Here is a 19,489-nt window from a genome sequence, read left to right as displayed (position 1 = left end):
CTTTAATCAAAGTCTGAAAAGTTACTTCCGGTCTGGAATGGCGTTCCTTCTCTGATGACGTAGGTTTGACGGCTTGGTTTGAGAAACGCTTAACCACCTCAAACCATCAGTCTGCTATGAGCGAGAGATGGAGAGGAAAAGCGCGAGAGTAAAACCCTGCCCTCTGTTCAATATTCCGTTTCACTGGGAAATACGTCACAACACTGAAGAAAAGTCGTTTGCAACTTCCGGTTCACGCTGACTTTAAGAGAGCTGTGCATAAACAGATGCCTGCAAACCTCAATGAACTGGGGGTATTCTAGAGAGCAAGGTTATCTTACCATCAAACATGCCCTGATCTCTCTATCTTTATGCACACAATAACATTCTTTACATTGTAATCCTTTTATGTACTGATACGTAAAACCATACATTTTTTACAGGGTGTACTTTCTTTTACACATGACTGTAGAACATATTTTTTAGTGCTTACAAAGTATTCATTCAAAGTAAGTATCTACTCAAGAGAGTATGCATTTGAAAATCTCACTTGCTCAGGGACTCACTTGCTTCGAAAAAGTATTATCATTCCTTTTTTTTTCCTTTTTTAACAGTTTCCATGATAAAATTGTTATATTTAAAACATTAATATTATAATATTAATGCAATTATAATTGCAGTGTAAATGCATTTATGGCACCTGTGAAAGTAAATGTAAATCCCACTTTAGATGCAGCTTCTGTGCCACTTCTGCAGAGCAAAGCTGGATTCTGTAGGTAAGGCTCAATCCAGCCCTATATTATACCATGGCACTAAATGTACCACACTATTTATTACCATCATTTTAATGTACTAATACAAAGAACTAATACAAAGATGGTATTACCATCATGCATGTTCCATAAACGAAGATAATAATAATTTCAGTCATCAAACCATATTGTCAGTTTCTACATAGAAACTGCATACATCATACTTTTGTATGTAGTCTACCTTATACTTCCAAAGGCTGATAGGCAAAGAAACAAAACCTTATTATTTCAATGAGAGACGGTGAGCGCTGGGAAATTAGCCAAGCGGCAGTGATCCTTCACAATCACTAGCATGATGTTCACATTTTCTGCATGAGCTACAACACTTCTACACTCCTAACTACAGTTGTGTCTCCTTTTCCTCATGATTCGCTTGACCTCAGGAGATCTGACAGATTTGAAACCTTATTAAATTGGAAAAGGATTAGTGCTCAGTTTTAAAGAACAGAAAATGTACAAAACATACACCTTTCCCTTATTAATGAAATGCAGAAATGAAAATATAAGCCAAATGAAAGTACACTTTAATTATTACTTTAAAAAGCATATAATCATGTGTGCAGAAAACAGTACAAATTTGTTTTAAAGCAACAAAAGAACAATATATGAACAGTAACATTAGTTTTATTTTATTTTTTTATTCTAGAATATTTCATGAAGGGTTAATTTAAGGTCACGTGGAAAAAGGTAAAAAGCTTTAATTATAAGTTGGGAGTTAATGCATGTGCTGAACATACAGAGAATCTCTGAGGAACTGATTCATACAAACTCTGGTCATAGAGATTATTTAGTTATTAATGATTCTATCATTGCAGATTTAAAACGACCATTTTTGAACTTGGCCATTTCCATTAGCTTCATAAAAGACAAGCCCCTTCATTAGAGTTCAGGGCTGCATTTCCCAGAAGACCCGTAAGCCTAAATTGCCATCAATGGTCTCTACAATCAACTTGGCTCACGGTGCTTTTGAGAAAAACAGCCCAGAGTAATCATCAAAACATGTTTTGGGACAACATCAGCAGAAATACAGCACATCTGCTCAAAAACAGAATCTGAACCAAATGTATTCACTTTGGAAATATTTATCAATAGTTGTTTATTAGTTGAATGTAAAAATGACATTCTTCTTTCACAGTTTCAGTTAAAAAACAAATCTTGGGGAAAAACTGAATCTGAAAGCATGGACAAATCAACCAAGAATAAACCAGCTATAAGAAGACCCTGCCACTGCAGGTTACAATAACATTCCCGTTAACTGAACTGATACACAGACAACACAAGCCTTTTGAATGAACCCCCTCTTTAGAAAACAGCAGGTCAAATCATCATCTCATCTTATAATAAGTTTATAAAGTGTCCATTTTCAGTGCGTTATCATTATATTCAGGAATTCATGGGCGAGCTATGAACTCGTGTCCACCATATCCATTGGCTCTTCCTTCTCTGATCCGTCTGATTGGTTGCCGTTTACTCCATTGTTCTGGTGGTCTCCTGCTGGGCCGCTCTTCTCCCGCTGGCTGTCAGGCCTGGGCCCCTTCTCAGACGGTGCCGGGGAGCTGTGTTTGGGGCTGTCAGTCACTGTCCTGTCCGAGGCCGTCTCCTCAAGCTCCTTCTGCGAGTCAGCCGGACTGTCCATCTCATCCCGAGAGTCGTCGCAGTCGCTCGATCCCGCAGTAGATCCAGCGACACATTCCCAGAGGGGGTTCGAGACCTCTTCTACTCGCTCAGCTGTTTGAGTGACTTCAGGAAGCTTTCCTCCTTCAGCACTGCTTGGTTCAAGGCTAACGATCTCTCCGTTGTTAGCACTGGTGTCATTATTGAGCGGTAACTCTACAGGAGGAGCATCTGGACTTGGCTCATGATCTTCTGGTGAGCCCTCAGAGTGTTTCTCAGAGTCATCTCTCATTACGGAGTCACCGTCGCCTTGCTTCTTTGCATCTGTACCATCGCCAACTGGCTTGCTGTGTTTGGGCTCGCTTGCGTCTTCTCCATCCTTGTGTTTGTATCGTGAATGACCTTCGTCAGTGGTTGCGCTCTCTCCGCCGCCAGCTAAAGAGTTCTGTCGCTTCTCGGACTTCTTCTTGAAGCGTTTTTGGATTTTTCTGGGGCACCACACAAACTTGTCTTTGGGCTCAAAGTGCTGGAAGGCGAAGCGGACCAGCTTCCTGCGCTCACGCTTGTCCCGCACGGCGAACAGAAAGTAGTCGAGTACGCTGCGTTTAACGCCGCTGAGGGTCTTCCTGACGAGGGTCTCCTCAAGGAAAAAGCGCACAAGAGGGGCTTGGAAATGCTCAAAACCCAGCTCTCCCAGGCTCTTGAGGATCCTGGTGATCCGCAGATTATTGTGCATGTTTCTGAAAGCAAATATTACATTATTTTTCAGTTATGTGTGAAATAAAGACACAGTCACAAAAAAAAGAGAGAAAAATCAGTCAGTTACTTGGATGGTTAAATACATCATTATACACCCTATAAGCCCACTTGTAATTTTGAAATATAACTATTATTATTTATTTTGTAGCACATGCATGTTTGTTACCGTCATTTAATTTCTTATTTGGAGCCGACTTAATTGCTTTTGTGTGACAGTCACTTTGCTGTCTAAAAAGACAAAAACTGATGACAAAACTGGTTTAGTATTAATTTAAAAAAAAAAGAAGAGATTCAGAGATTAATAAATCTGTTGCAACCTGATACGACTTTGTATCTTGGTATTTTAAAGATGAATTGAAAAGATAGATTTCATTAGGCATTGCCTGAGTGATGCTTACAAACATAAGAAATAAACAAATATTACTAAAAGCTACTAGCCACATTAAAAAATCAGCCAAAACACAATTTAATGTTCTGTCTAAAAATATATGATTTTTTTTTGTCAAGTGGGCTTATTAGGAACAGCTCAATTGACTCACCTTCGTTTTATATCTATAAGAAAACATGGAAAACTTACAGAACTAAGAGGGTCAATTTATTGAAATTGTGAAGTACATTTGAAAACATGAGACCTGTGTCATTATACTCCAGCTCAGCATTTCAATAGTTTTATTTAGTGTGCTGGAATTGTAAACCAGAGTTAATAATAATTAAAGCAGCAGCAGAATAATGGCCATTACAGCAGTGGTGCCAAACTCAGTCCTGCAGAGTTCAGCCTCAACCCTAATTAAACACACATGATCAAGCTAATCAAGTCCTTCAGGATTATTTGAACACTACAAGGTTGAAACGTTTAATTCATTTTCCATGCCCTTCCCCTCGCTTTCTTCATTATTTACATTTATGCATTTGGCAGATGCTTTTATCCAAAGCAACTTGCAAACGCCAACGCTCTACTGTTTGAGCTACAGGAAAGCTATCTTTGTCATTATCTTTGCACGTTGTGTGTTTTTGCAGTAATTTTGTGGTAAATAGCAAAACAGTACCACATATCCCCCAAAACACAGCATAAATGTATAGTTGAGAAGTAAATATATATATAAAAAATACGATATATCATTTGTATAAAAAAAAAAAAGTGTATATTTTACCCTGAGTGTAGTGGGGAAATGAGGACTGTATGAGGGTCACGGTAGCTACAACCATAAAATGCAGTTAAATGTCAAAATAACGATCATATCATACACTAGAGTTGTGTGGGGTTGGGGGTCTGCTGCTGCTATCGGTAGATCCTTCTCCTATTTAGCACCAAAACTCTGGAACAGTCTTCCTACCATTGTCCTTCCCAGACACACTCTGTCAGTTCAAAGCCAGATTAAAGACACATCTCTTTGACCTAGCATTCACATAATACATTATAGACTTCTATAATTCAGTGTTAAGGGCCCTACACACCGGGACGAATATCGGCGCGCGTTATTCGCCAGCGTTTTTCAACGCGTTTTTTGTGTTCACACCCAAGCGATTTTCGCTGACGATGAGCCGAGTGAACATGCAAATTCATTCCCTGACATTAGATGGCGCTTAATGTAAAACAGAAACCACTCCATAACAGTTCTCTTTTATCAAGATGTGTGTAGTCGCTGTCGCGTTTGTCATATAGTTCTTTATGTTCCGACACCAACGAGACCAGCAGCTCTACACTCATCTTGCCTTGCATCTTCCTCGTCTTATTTCTTCCCGGCAGTGTAGAGACGCTACTTGGTGTATATCTTCTTCGCCGTTACGTATGTGTGCTCGGCAAGACCGTTTTGTGTTTGAGCGCCCCCAAGTTGTGTTTTACTGTAACTTCAGAAGCTCCAGACACGTGAGCAAAAGCGGCAATCTCATTGGTCGGATAGTTTTTGACGCCGCACGTTTTTTCTGATCCGAAAACGAACCCGAGGCGTTTTTTTAAAAAATGACGCTTTTACGCGTGCCGTTTTTCGCGCCGGTGTGCACACTCACATTGGCGCCCTTTGTTTAGTCACGAGGCGTTAAATGTCGGCGAATATCGCACGCGAAATTCGTCTCGGTGTGAACAGGCCTTTAGGCTGCATAGATTAGGTCAGCTGGAACCGGGAACACTTCCCATAAATCCTGATGTACTCGTTACATCATAAGAAGAATGGCATCTACGCTAATTTTAGTGTCTTTGTTTATCCCGAGGTTTTCCCGCAGCCTGCCGGATCCAGGCCGTATCCAGATCTGACGAAGGACCTTCGCCTGGACCCGATGACAACGCAGTGCTGAAGTGCCAACTAGTCTCTCCCTATGGAGGATCCCTTTACCACTCTACAGATAAAGCGTTGTCGGGAAACTCAATTCGCGTATCTACCCCGAAGTGATAAAATAAAATAAAATTCTGAATCAAAATTTATAAGGAAACACCAGTACTTTGTTTAGGCTTGGTTTGTAGGGAATTCCAAACCTGCGTATTTTCAAACGCACATAACTATTGAACCAATTCTTCAACGCCATCAGCGTTTCTCACAGGTTCGCGTTTAAAGTCTGTGTAGAGAGAATGGTGTCGTCTTAGCGGCCCCTAATTTAATAACAAATGATCGTTGCGACGGAAGCGAATCAATCAAAACTAACTTTAGCTGGAAAATAACTTTATTAAAGAACCGCTATAAAGCCGAAACAATCTCTGTTACCTTAAATTATATGTTTATCTCTGTAAAGCTGCTTTGAAACAATCTACATTGTTAAAAGTGCTATATAAATAAGGATGACTTGACTTGACTGTGACGTCACAATCGTGTTGCATTGTGGTCGATGGATCTGCCTGAAGTGCAGACTTGGTCCCTCAGTCAAATACACTTCCCTTGAAGTTGAACGCTCTTCAAAATGGCGGTGGGTATTCCCCGAGGGGACGTTCAGCACCAGAGGAGTTAAACGCAGCCCAGTTACGTGTGTGTAGGAGCAGGGGTGAAACTAAACTCAGCAGGACTGTGGCACCGATACACACTGATGCTAAACAATGAGAAGTAAAAGGATGCCTTATGCCTTAACATTAGTATTACAGCCTTCCTCTGTCAGTCACATGGATATAAATAGCTTATTTAAAAATGGCTGTAACCCCTAAGTATACCAGCCTATGGGCCAATTTACTAAACAGGACAAATTAGCACAAGCGCAATTCCACAAAAGCGCAGATGGCAGTGGAAAGCAAAGATCTACTGACGACACACACATTACAGAACAGACGCAGTCAAATCATTTACATAATGACCAGCGCAATCTACCAGTTTAATCTAGTTTAAACATCTGGTTTATGACGTGCTTTTTTTTGGGTGGTAAATAATGGCGCAAACACCAGTAAATCACCTCGCGTGATTAATTTAATTACCCTCCTCCTTAAATACTGAGTCTGAAAGGAAAACCTCTACAAATGCATATGTAATAGGTCAGCCGCAAAAGTAACCCTGTCCACGCCTTTTCAACGCTAGTTTTACACTGCGTGTCTTTAGTAAATCCTGACAGTAGTTTAACGCCCAAAGAGGGTTTGCGCTGTCAGTAAATCTGGCCCTAAATCTGTTAACGGTGTCATATGAAGCTCTTTAATGTTTACTTTTCCTTTAGTGTGTAATGTCTCTGTTTGTGCCAGTGTAAGATCTGTAAAGTTACTAAGCTTATAGTCTCCCACACATGGGTTTATTCTAACAGAGAGCACTGATCCAGACCTGCCTAAAGTACTGAATGGTCATTGGTCAGCTTTGTTTTGGATATCGGTTATAGTCATTGAAAATGTAAAAAAAAAATTGACCACTAATCAACAGCTGAGACAATATCTTCACGACTGATAACTGCACAAAACAGAGATCTAATGCAGATTTCATCTGTACACTAAAGGAAAATAAACAGCCATCTTCTCACTCGTTTAAAGGGGTACTTCACCTCTGGAAAGATGAATGTGTATTTAAAATAGGTCATTTATGTAGAAGAAATGTGAAGAAATTTTTGAATTTGGAGCTTTCTAGACTGAGAAAAGCCAGAAAATGTATTTTTGGCTTATGTGGATGAAAGACAACAACTCCCAGAATGCACTTGCTTCGCTGCCCTACGAGGCCACTCCCAAGCCACGCCTACCGGTAAGAGAGCGCAGTTGAAAACAACAAGGCTAGGCTACTATTGAGACTCCGTGAGTTTGCCAGGGATTTCGAGATCGCCCAAAATGTCCGGGATTCGGCTTTTGCGTTCTACAGTCGCCATTCATCATGTTTACTGTGGCGAGCAGGACGAGGCTGACGGCCGCGGGAGAACGGCGGGAGGACGGTGGCGTCATTACTGTGAGACGCATCGGTCTCTATCTCTCACGGAGGAGCGGGAATTTTCTTAGCAATGTTAAAACGCAAATCAACCGATCACTTGTTTAGCGTTCATGTAAACACTACAGTCAGATTCACCAATCAGAATGAATTCAGTTAGATTGAAACAAAAGGTGTGCATGTAAACAATGAATGGCGACCGCAGAAAGCAAAAGCTGAATCCCGGACATTTTGAACGATCTCGCCCGCCGGACAAGTCCGGGAAAAGGAGGATGGTAACCCCTACTTACTCAGCTTTCTCCTACTATTCAGCTTTCTCCTGCTACTCAGCTTTCTCCTACTATTCAGCTTTCTCCTGCTACTCAGCTTTCTCCACAGAACAAGAGCCTGCTAGCTTAGCTTCCAAAGAAAGACGGCTGACACTGTGTACATTCTGTGAGTGAGATCCCACCCTCTATGGGCGGGTTGAAGACATGCAGGACAGCGCCATCTACTGGCTGTAGTCTTTAGCCTCTGGCCAGAAAATCCTCCGATGACGCAAAATGACGATTTTTGTGTCATCGGAGGATTTTTTCCAGACAAAAAATTCATAAATCTCTCCTCTCAGGGGGATATGAGGGTGGAAAGCATGGTAATTCGAAAATACTACAGGTTTTCTACTAATACAAAGCTTAATGCTAAATCCTGAAGTATCCCTTTAAAGAACAGGAGAACTGATGAACGAGTCCAAGGTCTGAGCGGTCTCAGGATCCTCACCTCTCCAGATTGGCGAACCGCTCCCTCCAGTTCTCGGCGCGCTTCACCTCCCCAGTGTCTCTGTTGAGCAGCTGTAGACCGTAGAAGCCAAGCATGAGCTCGTAGGAATCTAGAAGACGACTCTTAGCTTCCTCGCTCTCCCTGAACGCCTGCGGACAATGGGACGAGAGACACAGCTTCACACAGTCCAGTACACACACACACACACACACACACACACACACACACACACACACACACACACACACACACACACACACACACACACACACACACACACACAGGAGGAGCGTCTGGAGTCTCTGCTACCGTGTTCATCAGCGCTTCACTTTAAGACTCACTTGGATCTCTTTCTTGGTGAGCTCTGCTGCCATGTAGTTCACGCCCGGCTCCCGCAGAGGAAACAACCTACGGGCAACACAGACTCGCTTGAGTCGCTTTTACAGAGCACTTCGTCTGCACACTTTTCCAGAGCCCATCGCAAATCTACGGTGGCTGAGAAGTGCAAAACAAACCACAATTCCCAAAACAAAACAACAAATTTATAAACGCAATGAAAAGAATAAAATCAATTGAACAAGTCAGAAAGCACGAAACATGCGAATCGACTTTCTCCTCCACAGTCTGCTGTGCCTCCTGCAAGTCTCGATTGGCAGATGTCTCGTCCAATCAGCGGTCAGTATTCCATTCGCCACATACACCTTTTCCATTTTGTCTTACTTGTCGTTGTGTTTTCTGATTTGTTATTTTGTTGTTGGAATTGTTGTGTTTTCTAACTAGTCTTTCCATTGCCTTTCCATAGGCATTTCCATAATTTGTTGTTTTGTTTTTAGATTTGTGATTTGTTTTGCACTTCTGGGCCACCGTACAAATCCCATCTAACCCTGCTAAACAAGATCAGGTTAAAGAGGTGCTTCTTACCACTGAATGTAGGAATGAACTCGCTCCAGTCTTTTGTAATCCGTCCTCCACTCGGTGTGAAACGCCTCGATCGACACATCTAAAGCACAACACAAGAGCTCAGATGAAGAGCAATGCACCTTCGCTTTGGGACTCGCTATCGCAGCTCAAGAGGAAGCAAAGACGTACCATCAGGCGAAGACTTAATTTCATTTAGATAGAACTTTAAGTTGGTCATTCGTTCTTCTGGGCATTCCTCTTCGTTGATATTCTGTAAAGAGATGAAGAGAGATCATCACATCATCAGGTCAGTTTAAAAGTTTAAAGTGCACTTCTGGTGGACTCTTACTGGATATCCATGTCTGTAGTTCTGCATGTCCTTGGCGGCTCTGAGGTTTCTGGAGGAAGAGTTGGACCACTGCAAAGACCAAAGGCCCAAACATTAGTTTCAGCTCCCTTTAATTGGCTGCATCCCAATTCCCAAACTATCCATGCTAGAGTGTGAGAACAGTGGTTTGCTGACGTTTCCGACCGTTCCAAGTCTCTTGCATTTACCAACATCAAATATCAAAATATGATTTTAAACTAAAGGGGTGGTATAATGCCCTTTTCACAAGATGTAAAATAGCCTAAGTCTCTGATGTCCCCAGAGTGTGTGTGTGAAGTTTTAGCTCAAATACCCCACAGATATTTTTATATCGCATGTTAAAATTGTCAATTTTTGAGGGTGAGCAAAAATGCAGCGTTTTGTGTCTGTCCCTTTAAATGCAAATGAGCCGCTGCTCCTGGCACAGGGGGCGGAGCTTCAACAGCTTGCACTCACACACATACACTGAACATTTCAAAAACTTTTAACAAACCGGAGTCAGACAATGATGGAGAGACTCAAGAAGAAGTGACAATATGTAGAAGCAACAGGACATTTCTGAACGGTTAGTTGGTGAATTTATGAAGCTGATGTGTAGTTATCTTCAAGTCATTGATTAGCATATTCTGTCATGATAATCTATAAATCTTGTTCCCGGGGGCGGGGTTTATGTAAATTCTAGGGTTGGTGATGTCACTAACCCGGGAGGAATGTGGTGTAGTCTCTACCAGCCGTTTGTTGTAGTCCTTAAAAAGCGATTTCTGTCAAAGCAAATATCTCCCTTTGCTCTGAACTTTGAGCGTCGTGACTTGGCAGATGTTGTTTATGCTCAAACAGCAACATTACACACTAACTAAAGTTAGAAAAGTCAAATCATGATCAACCACCCCTTTAATCAAAATGTGGTTATTATGACTATCCCTGTAGTTCCCTGTAGCCAAACACATTTTGCAAACCCTTCTCAATTATTACAATCCAAAGTGGACGCAACTTTAAACAGAAGCTCGTCTGTTTACACCCCGCAGTGCCGATGGAAATGTAAATCTTATAGATGCATTAAGACATATTAAATAAAATAAACACTGAAAGTAGTAAATGTAATAAAATATAGTCGCAGGCAGCATCAGTGTACAACTGCCATGTCAATGCATGTAAAGGTCAACAGTCCTGAATCTTCATTAACACTGATTTGATAAAGCAACTTAAAAAATACAAAACTACATGCCGTTCCGAAAGGGACAGCGGCTGACTTCAGGAGGACATCAGGAAACACTCAGCCACTGAACACGGACTTCAGAGGACGTCTCATAATGCTGTCCCTCGAGAGGAGCATCAGAAGCTCATGACGCGTGTCCCGTTGTCTTCGTGCTTACAAGATATAGGCCAGTTAAAAATGATGGGCCACCCAAAAATATCTGCTGAATGATTAAATTAGGCTAATAGCAGCTGGAATTGAATTTGGTCGCTGGAAGCTATTTTTTGTTGGTTTGTACAAATTGTTTTTCATAGCTTGATTTACACTTTGCGGCACATCAAATTTCACTTTCCATGATCAAACGGTTGCAGATGTATGAGTTTTTAGTTGGCCTTACGGGAAGAAGTCCTGCTGTCCACATGCATGCGTGTCATTACGTACGGTCATGCTGGGAAGGTCCCAGACGGGCACCCGCTTGGGCAAGTTTAGGATCTTTTACTGCAATTACAGATCGCAGACACCCAACAATATGGGTTGGACCCCTAAAAATAATGTTACAAATTTAAATTAAATTCAAGCAAGCCGAACACCACAGTTTGAGGTTTCGTGTTCGTAATTCTCTGAAAATAGTGTGCCGAAGGAAATGTGTCCAGTGAATTTTCTAAGTGTTTTTTTTTTTTTTTGGACTACTATTGTCCGCAGCACCACACTAATTTTTGAGTAGCTTGTGTTGGTTTTCTATTGACTTTTTCAATTCCAGAGAAATGAGTTACAAAAGAAGCGGCAGGCAACGCTGACACAGCAGTTTAACATGTATGAACCAAAGAGTGAAGTAATAATGATTTTTTTCTATTGAAATAGGTACAGGACGTGCTGAACGTTTTTTAGGCAGCAGCCTTTGGCTTAAATCACAGCTGCGAACTATGTTTTGCTACTTGAAATGTGTTTCTTTAAGTCTTTAGCACAATGACATTGTTGTAGTGTCTTACTCCACTTGAAGGTGTCTGCATCAGTGTCGTAGACTCGTACTCTCCTTCAACTATTCATTCATACATTTGCAGGCCTGTTTCAAGGCCATATGATATCTGAGCCTAATCTAAAGCGCAGAGACACAGGTTATAGTGTAAATGTGTCGTGTCACACACACCCTAATAGAAACATTCCTCCACACCACCTCTATTTAGTTTTATGTAAATACAAAATATGCTTTTATAACACAATTGAGTTATTCTCAAAGCTTAGTTAGGTTAAGTTCATTAAGTTAGGTTGTAGATTGTGAATGCGCTGAAGCACAAGACTGCAATTGGTCATTTCTAATATTCTCACCATTTTAAAACGCAGGTGCACAAGATTAAAATACCATGAATGAACCAATAACTGACTTTAGCCTAGGCCGTAGTCCATGTACATTCCCATTAAAAGCTGAGACGTATAGTCGCACACAGTCCGGTCTAAAAACCTAGTATATTTATCATTATTGCTCATTGTTATGATAATAGTGTGGTTTTGAAGAACTGAACTGAAGGTGTTTCACGCGACTTGTTTTCATCTGCGGCCCAGCAGATGACGCGCGAGTGACGTATTTCCGGTATGCAGAGCTTACGTTAAATAACTAGCTAACATGCTATTCTACAAAACACACGCAAACAATAAAAGTAAACCCACTGCAAATAAATAACCTGTCAAAAGGGTTTATTTAGACACTTCCCGCTAGTGCTCGTTTCAGAGGACAAGGTGCGCGTGGAGGTTTCGGCGCGCCAGACGTCAACACACAGATATAACGTTACACTAGATGAAACACACCGCCCAATGGACAATATAAAACAGTGGTTCACAGATGAGTGTGTGTGTGTGTGTGTGTGTGTGTGAGAGAGAGAGAGAGAGAGAGAGAGAGAGAGACATACGAATGCGGGCCGTGTTTTCTTGCTGCGGCCGGTGTTTTCCAGCTCGTCCCCGTCGCTCTCCGTGTCCCAGGTGGAGTCATATTCACACACCAGATCGTCGTCCATCCCTACAGGTCATATGAGTGATGAAGCATGTGATGAAAGCCCTGGGGTTTGATGAGAGTCCGCACGGCTCCATTGGATGTGCAGATGATGATGTCCGCGCGCGCGCTGCTCGCTCACTGACTGCGCTCGTCATCACTCACGCCCGCGCGCGCTGCTCGTCACAGACGCCCTGTATGCGGAGTGTTATCAGTGACCTTCTTTTGCTGTTGTTATCTTTATTACAGGGGTGTCAAACTCTCAATGCTCCTCTTATCACCAGTATTTGGGGTCAATAAAAGAGAGCACGTGGTAGCCTAATTCCAAAGACCAGAGGTCTATAAAATAGGCGGACAATAAAAACCACAGGTAATATAATATTAAGGAATAAGAATCAACAACAATATTAACAAGAAAAAAATAGGCCTATCTACTGGCTGGATGCCTATTTAACCCTCATCCTTCCATCACAGGTCAAAATGACCCGAAGCCCTAAAAGTATACTTTTTTTTTTTTTTTTTTTTTTTCGTCCAGAAATTTTATTTGATTTAATTTTGATCAAATTTTTTCAATTTTTTAATACAATTGTTTGGGAGATTTTTTTTATTTAATTTTTTTATTTACCTTTAATATTTACCTTTAAATTACTAGATTTGATCAAGAAATTATTTATGAATAGTAATTTAGTAATTTAAGCACATTCCTCACATTCTTTCAACATAAATTTAAAACAACTACCAATCTCATGCCTAAACCTTTAAATTCAGCTCAAAATATCTTACATTGGGTGTTTTTGCCGACCTCTTGTGGAATTTTTTTTATAAAACATGATATTTCATGACTCTTGCCACTAGATGGCCTTATAGCTCTATTCTGAGTAAATGAGCTGTTCCTCTGGGTCCTAAAGTCATTTCTCTAAAGCAGTGGTTCCCAAACCTGTCCTGAAGGCACCCCAACACATGGGTTATCACATGGGTTAATGAGCTGATGAGTTGAATCAGGTGTGTTTGATTAGGGAGACAAAGAAAACGTGCAGTGTTGTGGGTACTCCAGGACAGGTTTGGGAACCACTGCTCTAAAGCAGTGGTTCTCAACTCCAGTCCTCGGACCCGCTGCTCTGCACATTTTGTATGTCTCCCTTATTTAACACACCTGAATCAGATCATCAGCTCGTTAAGAGAGACTCCATGAACTGAACTGAGTGTGTCAGATAAGAGAGACATAAGCTGTGTCCCAAAGTGAAGGCTGCGTCCTTCGAAGGCCGATTGCGTCACCGCGGCGAGACAAAACGTCACAGCGGCGCGACGAAGGACGTCCCAATTCAAAGGCTGCGTCCTTCGAAGGTCGCATTTGAAGGCCGATTGCGTCACCACGGCTCGATGAAGGCTGTCCCAATTCCTGCGAAGGCCGTATTCGAAGGACGGTTGCGTCATCGCGCCGCGACGAAGGCTACCCTGATTCAAAAGCGACGCCAAATGCGCCCTTCGTTTCCCCGTGAAAAGAAGGATACATAAATGGACACTTAGCAGCCTATTCTACCCCATAAGTCATTGCGCGCCGTTGACGACAGGCCGGCGGCCGAGACTAGAGATCGGTGGTGGACAGCAAATTCACATTTAAATGTAAGTATTATGTTTTCATTTACTCAAATAGCTAGCGAAACCACAGTTAAAGTTTATTATAAACTTCATCTTAACTCCTTCGTCATCATTGCATGGCTTCATTTGTCAGGTAGTTTTAGGCTAAACTTGTGGTAATAAAGTTAAAGCTACACTGTGTAACTTTTTTAGTTGATTCTTAGCAAAAAACACTTAGTTCTTTCAAAAATATATGTGCTCATTAATGTATATTTACTTCTTTCAAGTAATAAAGTATTCTCTTAAGTTTATAATCTGCCATTGAAAGTACATACGGGTGAGGGGTTCGAATGCCGGTCGCCATGTTGCCCCTCCATCTTGAAACTACATTAGCCAAAGAGGGACATGCCTGTAAATTCAAGCTTCGCCTTTTGCGTTTTTCACTCAGTGACACCGTGACGAATGCGAGGGGGAGATTACTCGCGAGCTCGCGAGTGCCGGCAGATTTGAAAGATAGTGTGTGTGTGTGTGTGTGTGTGTGTGCGTGCGTACTCACATTTGAAAGAGAGAATTAAAACGCGACAGACAAATCAACAAGACCATAGTCAATATTGGAGTAACTTTTCCCAGATGGAAAGAGCTCATGAGGAGAAAAGATTTTAAAACGGACGCCGAGGTTGCCTGCTTTCTTCTCGACAGGTAATTCAGCCTATTGTAATTCATTTGTGTAAATTCGAAGTTTTATAGTTGCTTGTCTAACCATAGCATGGTTGTGCATAACGCCAGATCGACCTCTAGTATAACTACATCCTCGCGTCAATGGTGAAAAAGTATTGTTTACCTTGTAACATAAATCTGTGCTGCGACGGATCACAGGTGATGAATAGTTTAAAAGGCGCAATTTTTTAAGCTATATAAAAAAAAGGACACTGTAAATTTTTGTTATTTTTAATTGCTTTTACTTTGTACACATTGTAACGAGCCTAATCTGATTATGCTGGGATAGCCGATTCCAAGGGTGACGTTTACCTCCTGACATATTATGTCCTGTAGTTTTATTCATTTTAGACGTATTGTTTATTATTGTCATGGAGAAGTCGATAACTGGAAGCCATGTTAATCTTGGAATAATACGGCCACCGTAGGAGTTAAAACGCCCTCGGAATTGAGAGGAAAAGAAACTAATTTTCACTGGGTAGTCATATACAATTTCACCGCTAGATGGGGGTAAAAATCACACAGTGTAGCTTTAAGGCATCAAGAGTAAAAGTAAAGGAATTCTGCATTTCTATTACTGCATGTTGCATTTTACTTAATAATATTTTCAAGGTTGATACATTTAAACTATATACTTTTGTGTAGTTTAATGTAAAACAATGCATCATATTGTAAAATAACAGTTTTATAGTGTTGCTGTCCCGTGTGGGAAAATTACTTCGAGTATTAACGAAGTATGTAGTTCCTTACCACCACTGGTTATTTTGAAAATTAAAGTAACAAAATGTAGGCCTATTGTCACAATATTAACAAATTGTTGCTAACTACAGCTCCGTCCCATTTCAAAGGGCGCACCTGAAGCGCTCGGGCCGGTGTAGCAGTCGATTCTGTTCCCTAACGGAATTCCTGTTCCCCCTGAACGAGCCGTGTCTGCTGACAGCGCATGCGTCAAAGCCTTAATAAAACTTAATAAATCAAAGCCTTAATAAACATTACATTGAAATCTGTATAACGTTTTAAATTTGAAAAGAAATAATCTGGATTGAATTGACAGATGGTGGAAAACTCGCTTCTAATAAAAAATAAAAAATAAAAACAATAAAAAAACGCTTAAATTTCGGGAAAAAATACAATCCTTTTTTAACCTTTTGGCTTCCCGTACATCCAGTTGTGCTTCTTGCTCGTATTCAGTTCTGATGGTACGCATGGTAACTCGGCAACTACGCATGATTTGTAGTATGATTACATAAAGGGAACAGGAATTCCGATAGGGAACAGAATCGACTGCTACACCGGTCTAGCCTACGGAGGACTGTTCTTGTCGCCTAGCAACAGTGACTGACAGCTGCCGATGAAGAGCGGGAGTAACAGCCGCACTCGACTGTTTATATTCAAATTGGTTTTATATTCAAATGGGGTTAAAAATATGTTTAAATATATTTACCATGGTCCATTTATGTGCATAATAAAAATAATACACTAGCCTACAAAATCGCATCAAGGTAAGATATAAATAAACATCTGAATCTTCGGCTAAGCCGAAAGTATGACCTGAAACATCCTTAATACCATTTCCTCCAGTAAAATATAAAACATAAAAATGACAATAGCCAGTTCTGGCTCCATAGCATATCAAATGAATTGTCAGGATGGCAGCATACTCTCGCACCGTTGCTTGGCGCCTGGAGCGGTAATCGGGAACACCTGGCTGCGCAATTAGGAAATCCTACGGAGGCTACATGGTGCGTCCTTCGGAGGACGAATAGGCTGCATCCTTGAAGTCTTCAGTCCTTCGAAGGATCCAGCCTTCACATTGGGACACAGCTATACAAATGCTGCGTTCCAGTCCAAAATTGTCATGCCCTTCACTCGCTAAACTTCCCTTCGTCTCGTTCACTCGGATGTACGTCATTGCGAGTGCCCACTACTGGCGGAAACTGCAATGGGCTGAACTGGAACGTCCTAAGCCCTTGATCACTTGGAATCAGCTGTGGAGTTGATTTATTATTTACATTTTTTTTCCCTTTAAGAATTTGTTTAACGCAGCATCCAAATGTTTATAGGTGTGTTTGGGTTTGGGTATAATTAATATATCATAGATTTGTCTGTGTGGTGGTGATTAGACGAGATATATGGTGACGTCACAATCGTACTGCATTGTGGGACATATAGGTGCCTGAAGTGTACATTTGAAGCAGACTCGCTCCCTCAGTCAAAATCGAGGGAACGAGGGTTTGTCCATATAAACTTCCCTCGTCCACTTCACGAATTGGAACGCACTTCAAAATGGCGGCAGGGATTCCCCCTCGATCGCCCCCGGTGGTTGGTCCCAGTATAGCTCATAAAGCCCGCTTCCCCATGAAGTCTAATGGACGCAATGGAAACTAAACAATCAAATTACACATACAATTTTTTCAAATATTTTTTTTGTCATTTTTGGTAGTGTTTAATCATGCTGATTTAAGTTTAAGTGTTTGTTTTTTTTAAATAAGTTTGATCTTAGTTCGTTATTTGATGCTATAAAAATGGGAATGTGACATTATGATTGACAGTTGTGATTGACAGCTTCTCTAAAGAAGTAGTCACTGAGGCACCAACAGACTTTTTTTGGATTTTCGGGAGGAGATTGGAGCTTCAACTTTAATTTCTGTTTATTTCACACAGTAAACTTTGTTCACTACTGTGCAGACTCGGGTCCCACGTTCACCACTGCGCAGACGTCCAGCACTCACCACTGCACAGACTCGGGTCCCACATTCACCACTGCGGAGACTCGGGTCCAGCGCTCACCACTGCACAGACTCGGGTCCCACATTCACCACTGCGCAGACTCGGGTCCCACATTCACCATTGCGGAGACTCGGGTTCCCCGTGCACCACTGCGCAGACTCGGGTCCCACATTCACCACTGCGCAGACTCGGGTCCCGCGTTCACCATTGCACAGACTCGGGTTCCCCGTGCACCACTGCGCAGACTCGGGTCCCGCGTTCACCACTGCGCAGACTCGGGTCCCGCGTTCACCACTGCGCAGACTCGGGTCCCACGTTCACCACTGCGCAGACTCGGGTCCCGCGTTCACCATTGCACAGACTCGGGTTCCCCGTGCACCACTGCGCAGACTCGGGTCCCGCGTTCACCACTGCACAGACTCGGGTCCCACGTTCACCACTGCACAGACTTGGGTCCCACATTCACCACTGCGCAGACTCGGGTCCAGCGCTCACCACTGCACAGACTTGGGTCCCACACTCACCACTGCGCAGACGTCCAGCACTCACCACTGCACAGACTTGGGTCCCACGTTCACCACTGCGCAGACGTCCAGCACTCACCACTGCGCAGACGTCCAGCACTCACCACTGCGCAGACGTCCAGCACTCACCACTGCACAGACTCGGGTCCCACGTTCACCACTGCGCAGACGTCCAGCACTCACCACTGCGCAGACGTCCAGCACCACTGCGCAGACGTCCAGCACTCACCACTGCACAGACTCGGGTCCCACATTCACCACTGCGCAGACTCGGGTCCAGCGTTCACCACTGCACAGACTCGGGTCCCACATTCACCACTGCGCAGACTCGGGTCCAGCGTTCACCACTGCGCAGACTCGGGTCCCGCGTTCACCACTGCGCAGACTCGGGTCCCGCGTTCACCACTGCGCAGACTCGGGTCCCGCGTTCACCACTGCGCAGACTCGGGTCCCGCGTTCACCACTGCGCAGACTCGGGTCCCGCGTTCACCACTGCGCAGACTCGGGTCCAGCGCTCACCACTGCCCAGGTCCAGCGCTCACCACTGCACAGACTCGGGTCCCGCGTTCACCACTGCGCAGACTCGGGTCCCACATTCACCACTGCGCAGACTCGGGTCCCGCGTTCACCATTGCACAGACTCGGGTTCCCCGTGCACCACTGCGCAGACTCGGGTCCCGCGTTCACCACTGCGCAGACTCGGGTCCCGCGTTCACCACTGCGCAGACTCGGGTCCCGCGTTCACCACTGCGCAGACTCGGGTCCAGCGCTCACCACTGCCCAGGTCCAGCGCTCACCACTGCACAGACTCGGGTCCAGCGTTCACCACTGCGCAGACTCGGGTCCCACATTCACCATTGCGGAGACTCGGGTTCCCCGTGCACCACTGCGCAGACTCGGGTCCCGCGTTCACCACTGCGCAGACTCGGGTCCCGCGTTCACCACTGCGCAGACTCGGGTCCCACATTCACCACTGCGCAGACTCGGGTCCCGCGTTCACCACTGCGCAGACTCGGGTCCCGCGTTCACCACTGCGCAGACTCGGGTCCCACATTCACCATTGCGGAGACTCGGATCCCACATTCACCACTGCGCAGACTCGGGTCCCGCGTTCACCACTGCGCAGACTCGGGTCCCACGTTCACCACTGCGCAGACTCGGGTCCCACGTTCACCACTGCACAGACTTGGGTCCCACATTCACCACTGCGGAGACTCGGGTCCAGCGCTCACCACTGCACAGACTCGGGTCCCACATTCACCAC

The 19,489-nt window shown here is 43.4% G+C and overlaps 1 protein-coding gene across 1 annotated transcript; it reads right to left on the bottom strand.

The window, feature by feature from the left end:
- Nucleotides 1-1,297: 1,297 nt before the first annotated feature.
- Nucleotides 1,298-12,938, bottom strand: ogfr (opioid growth factor receptor). The gene is made up of 7 exons (XM_079848677.1): nt 12,597-12,938; nt 9,480-9,548; nt 9,320-9,401; nt 9,152-9,230; nt 8,572-8,638; nt 8,231-8,379; nt 1,298-3,145 (listed from the first exon to the last, which is right to left on the bottom strand). The coding sequence occupies exons 1-7, from the start codon at nt 12,699-12,701 to the stop codon at nt 2,194-2,196; spliced, it is 1,503 nt and encodes a 500-aa protein (XP_079704803.1). The 5' UTR covers nt 12,702-12,938; the 3' UTR covers nt 1,298-2,193.
- Nucleotides 12,939-19,489: the final 6,551 nt, after the last annotated feature.

The sequence above is a fragment of the Squalius cephalus genome (assembly GCF_949319135.1).
Source record: "Squalius cephalus genome assembly, chromosome: 18".
In the NCBI taxonomy this organism is placed as follows: Eukaryota; Metazoa; Chordata; class Actinopteri; order Cypriniformes; family Leuciscidae; genus Squalius; species Squalius cephalus.
This window is presented reverse-complemented; position numbering and strand designations above follow the sequence as displayed.

Coding starts and splice junctions, on each gene's coding strand:
- ogfr (XM_079848677.1), bottom strand. CDS start 12,701: ATGGACGACGATCTGGTGTGTGAATATGACTCCACCTGGGACACGGAG. Junction 9,549..12,596: donor AGAAAACACGGCCCGCATTC/GTATGTCTCTCT, acceptor TGGTCTTTGCAG/TGGTCCAACTCTTCCTCCAG. Junction 8,380..8,571: donor TCACCAAGAAAGAGATCCAA/GTGAGTCTTAAA, acceptor CATTGTCCGCAG/GCGTTCAGGGAGAGCGAGGA.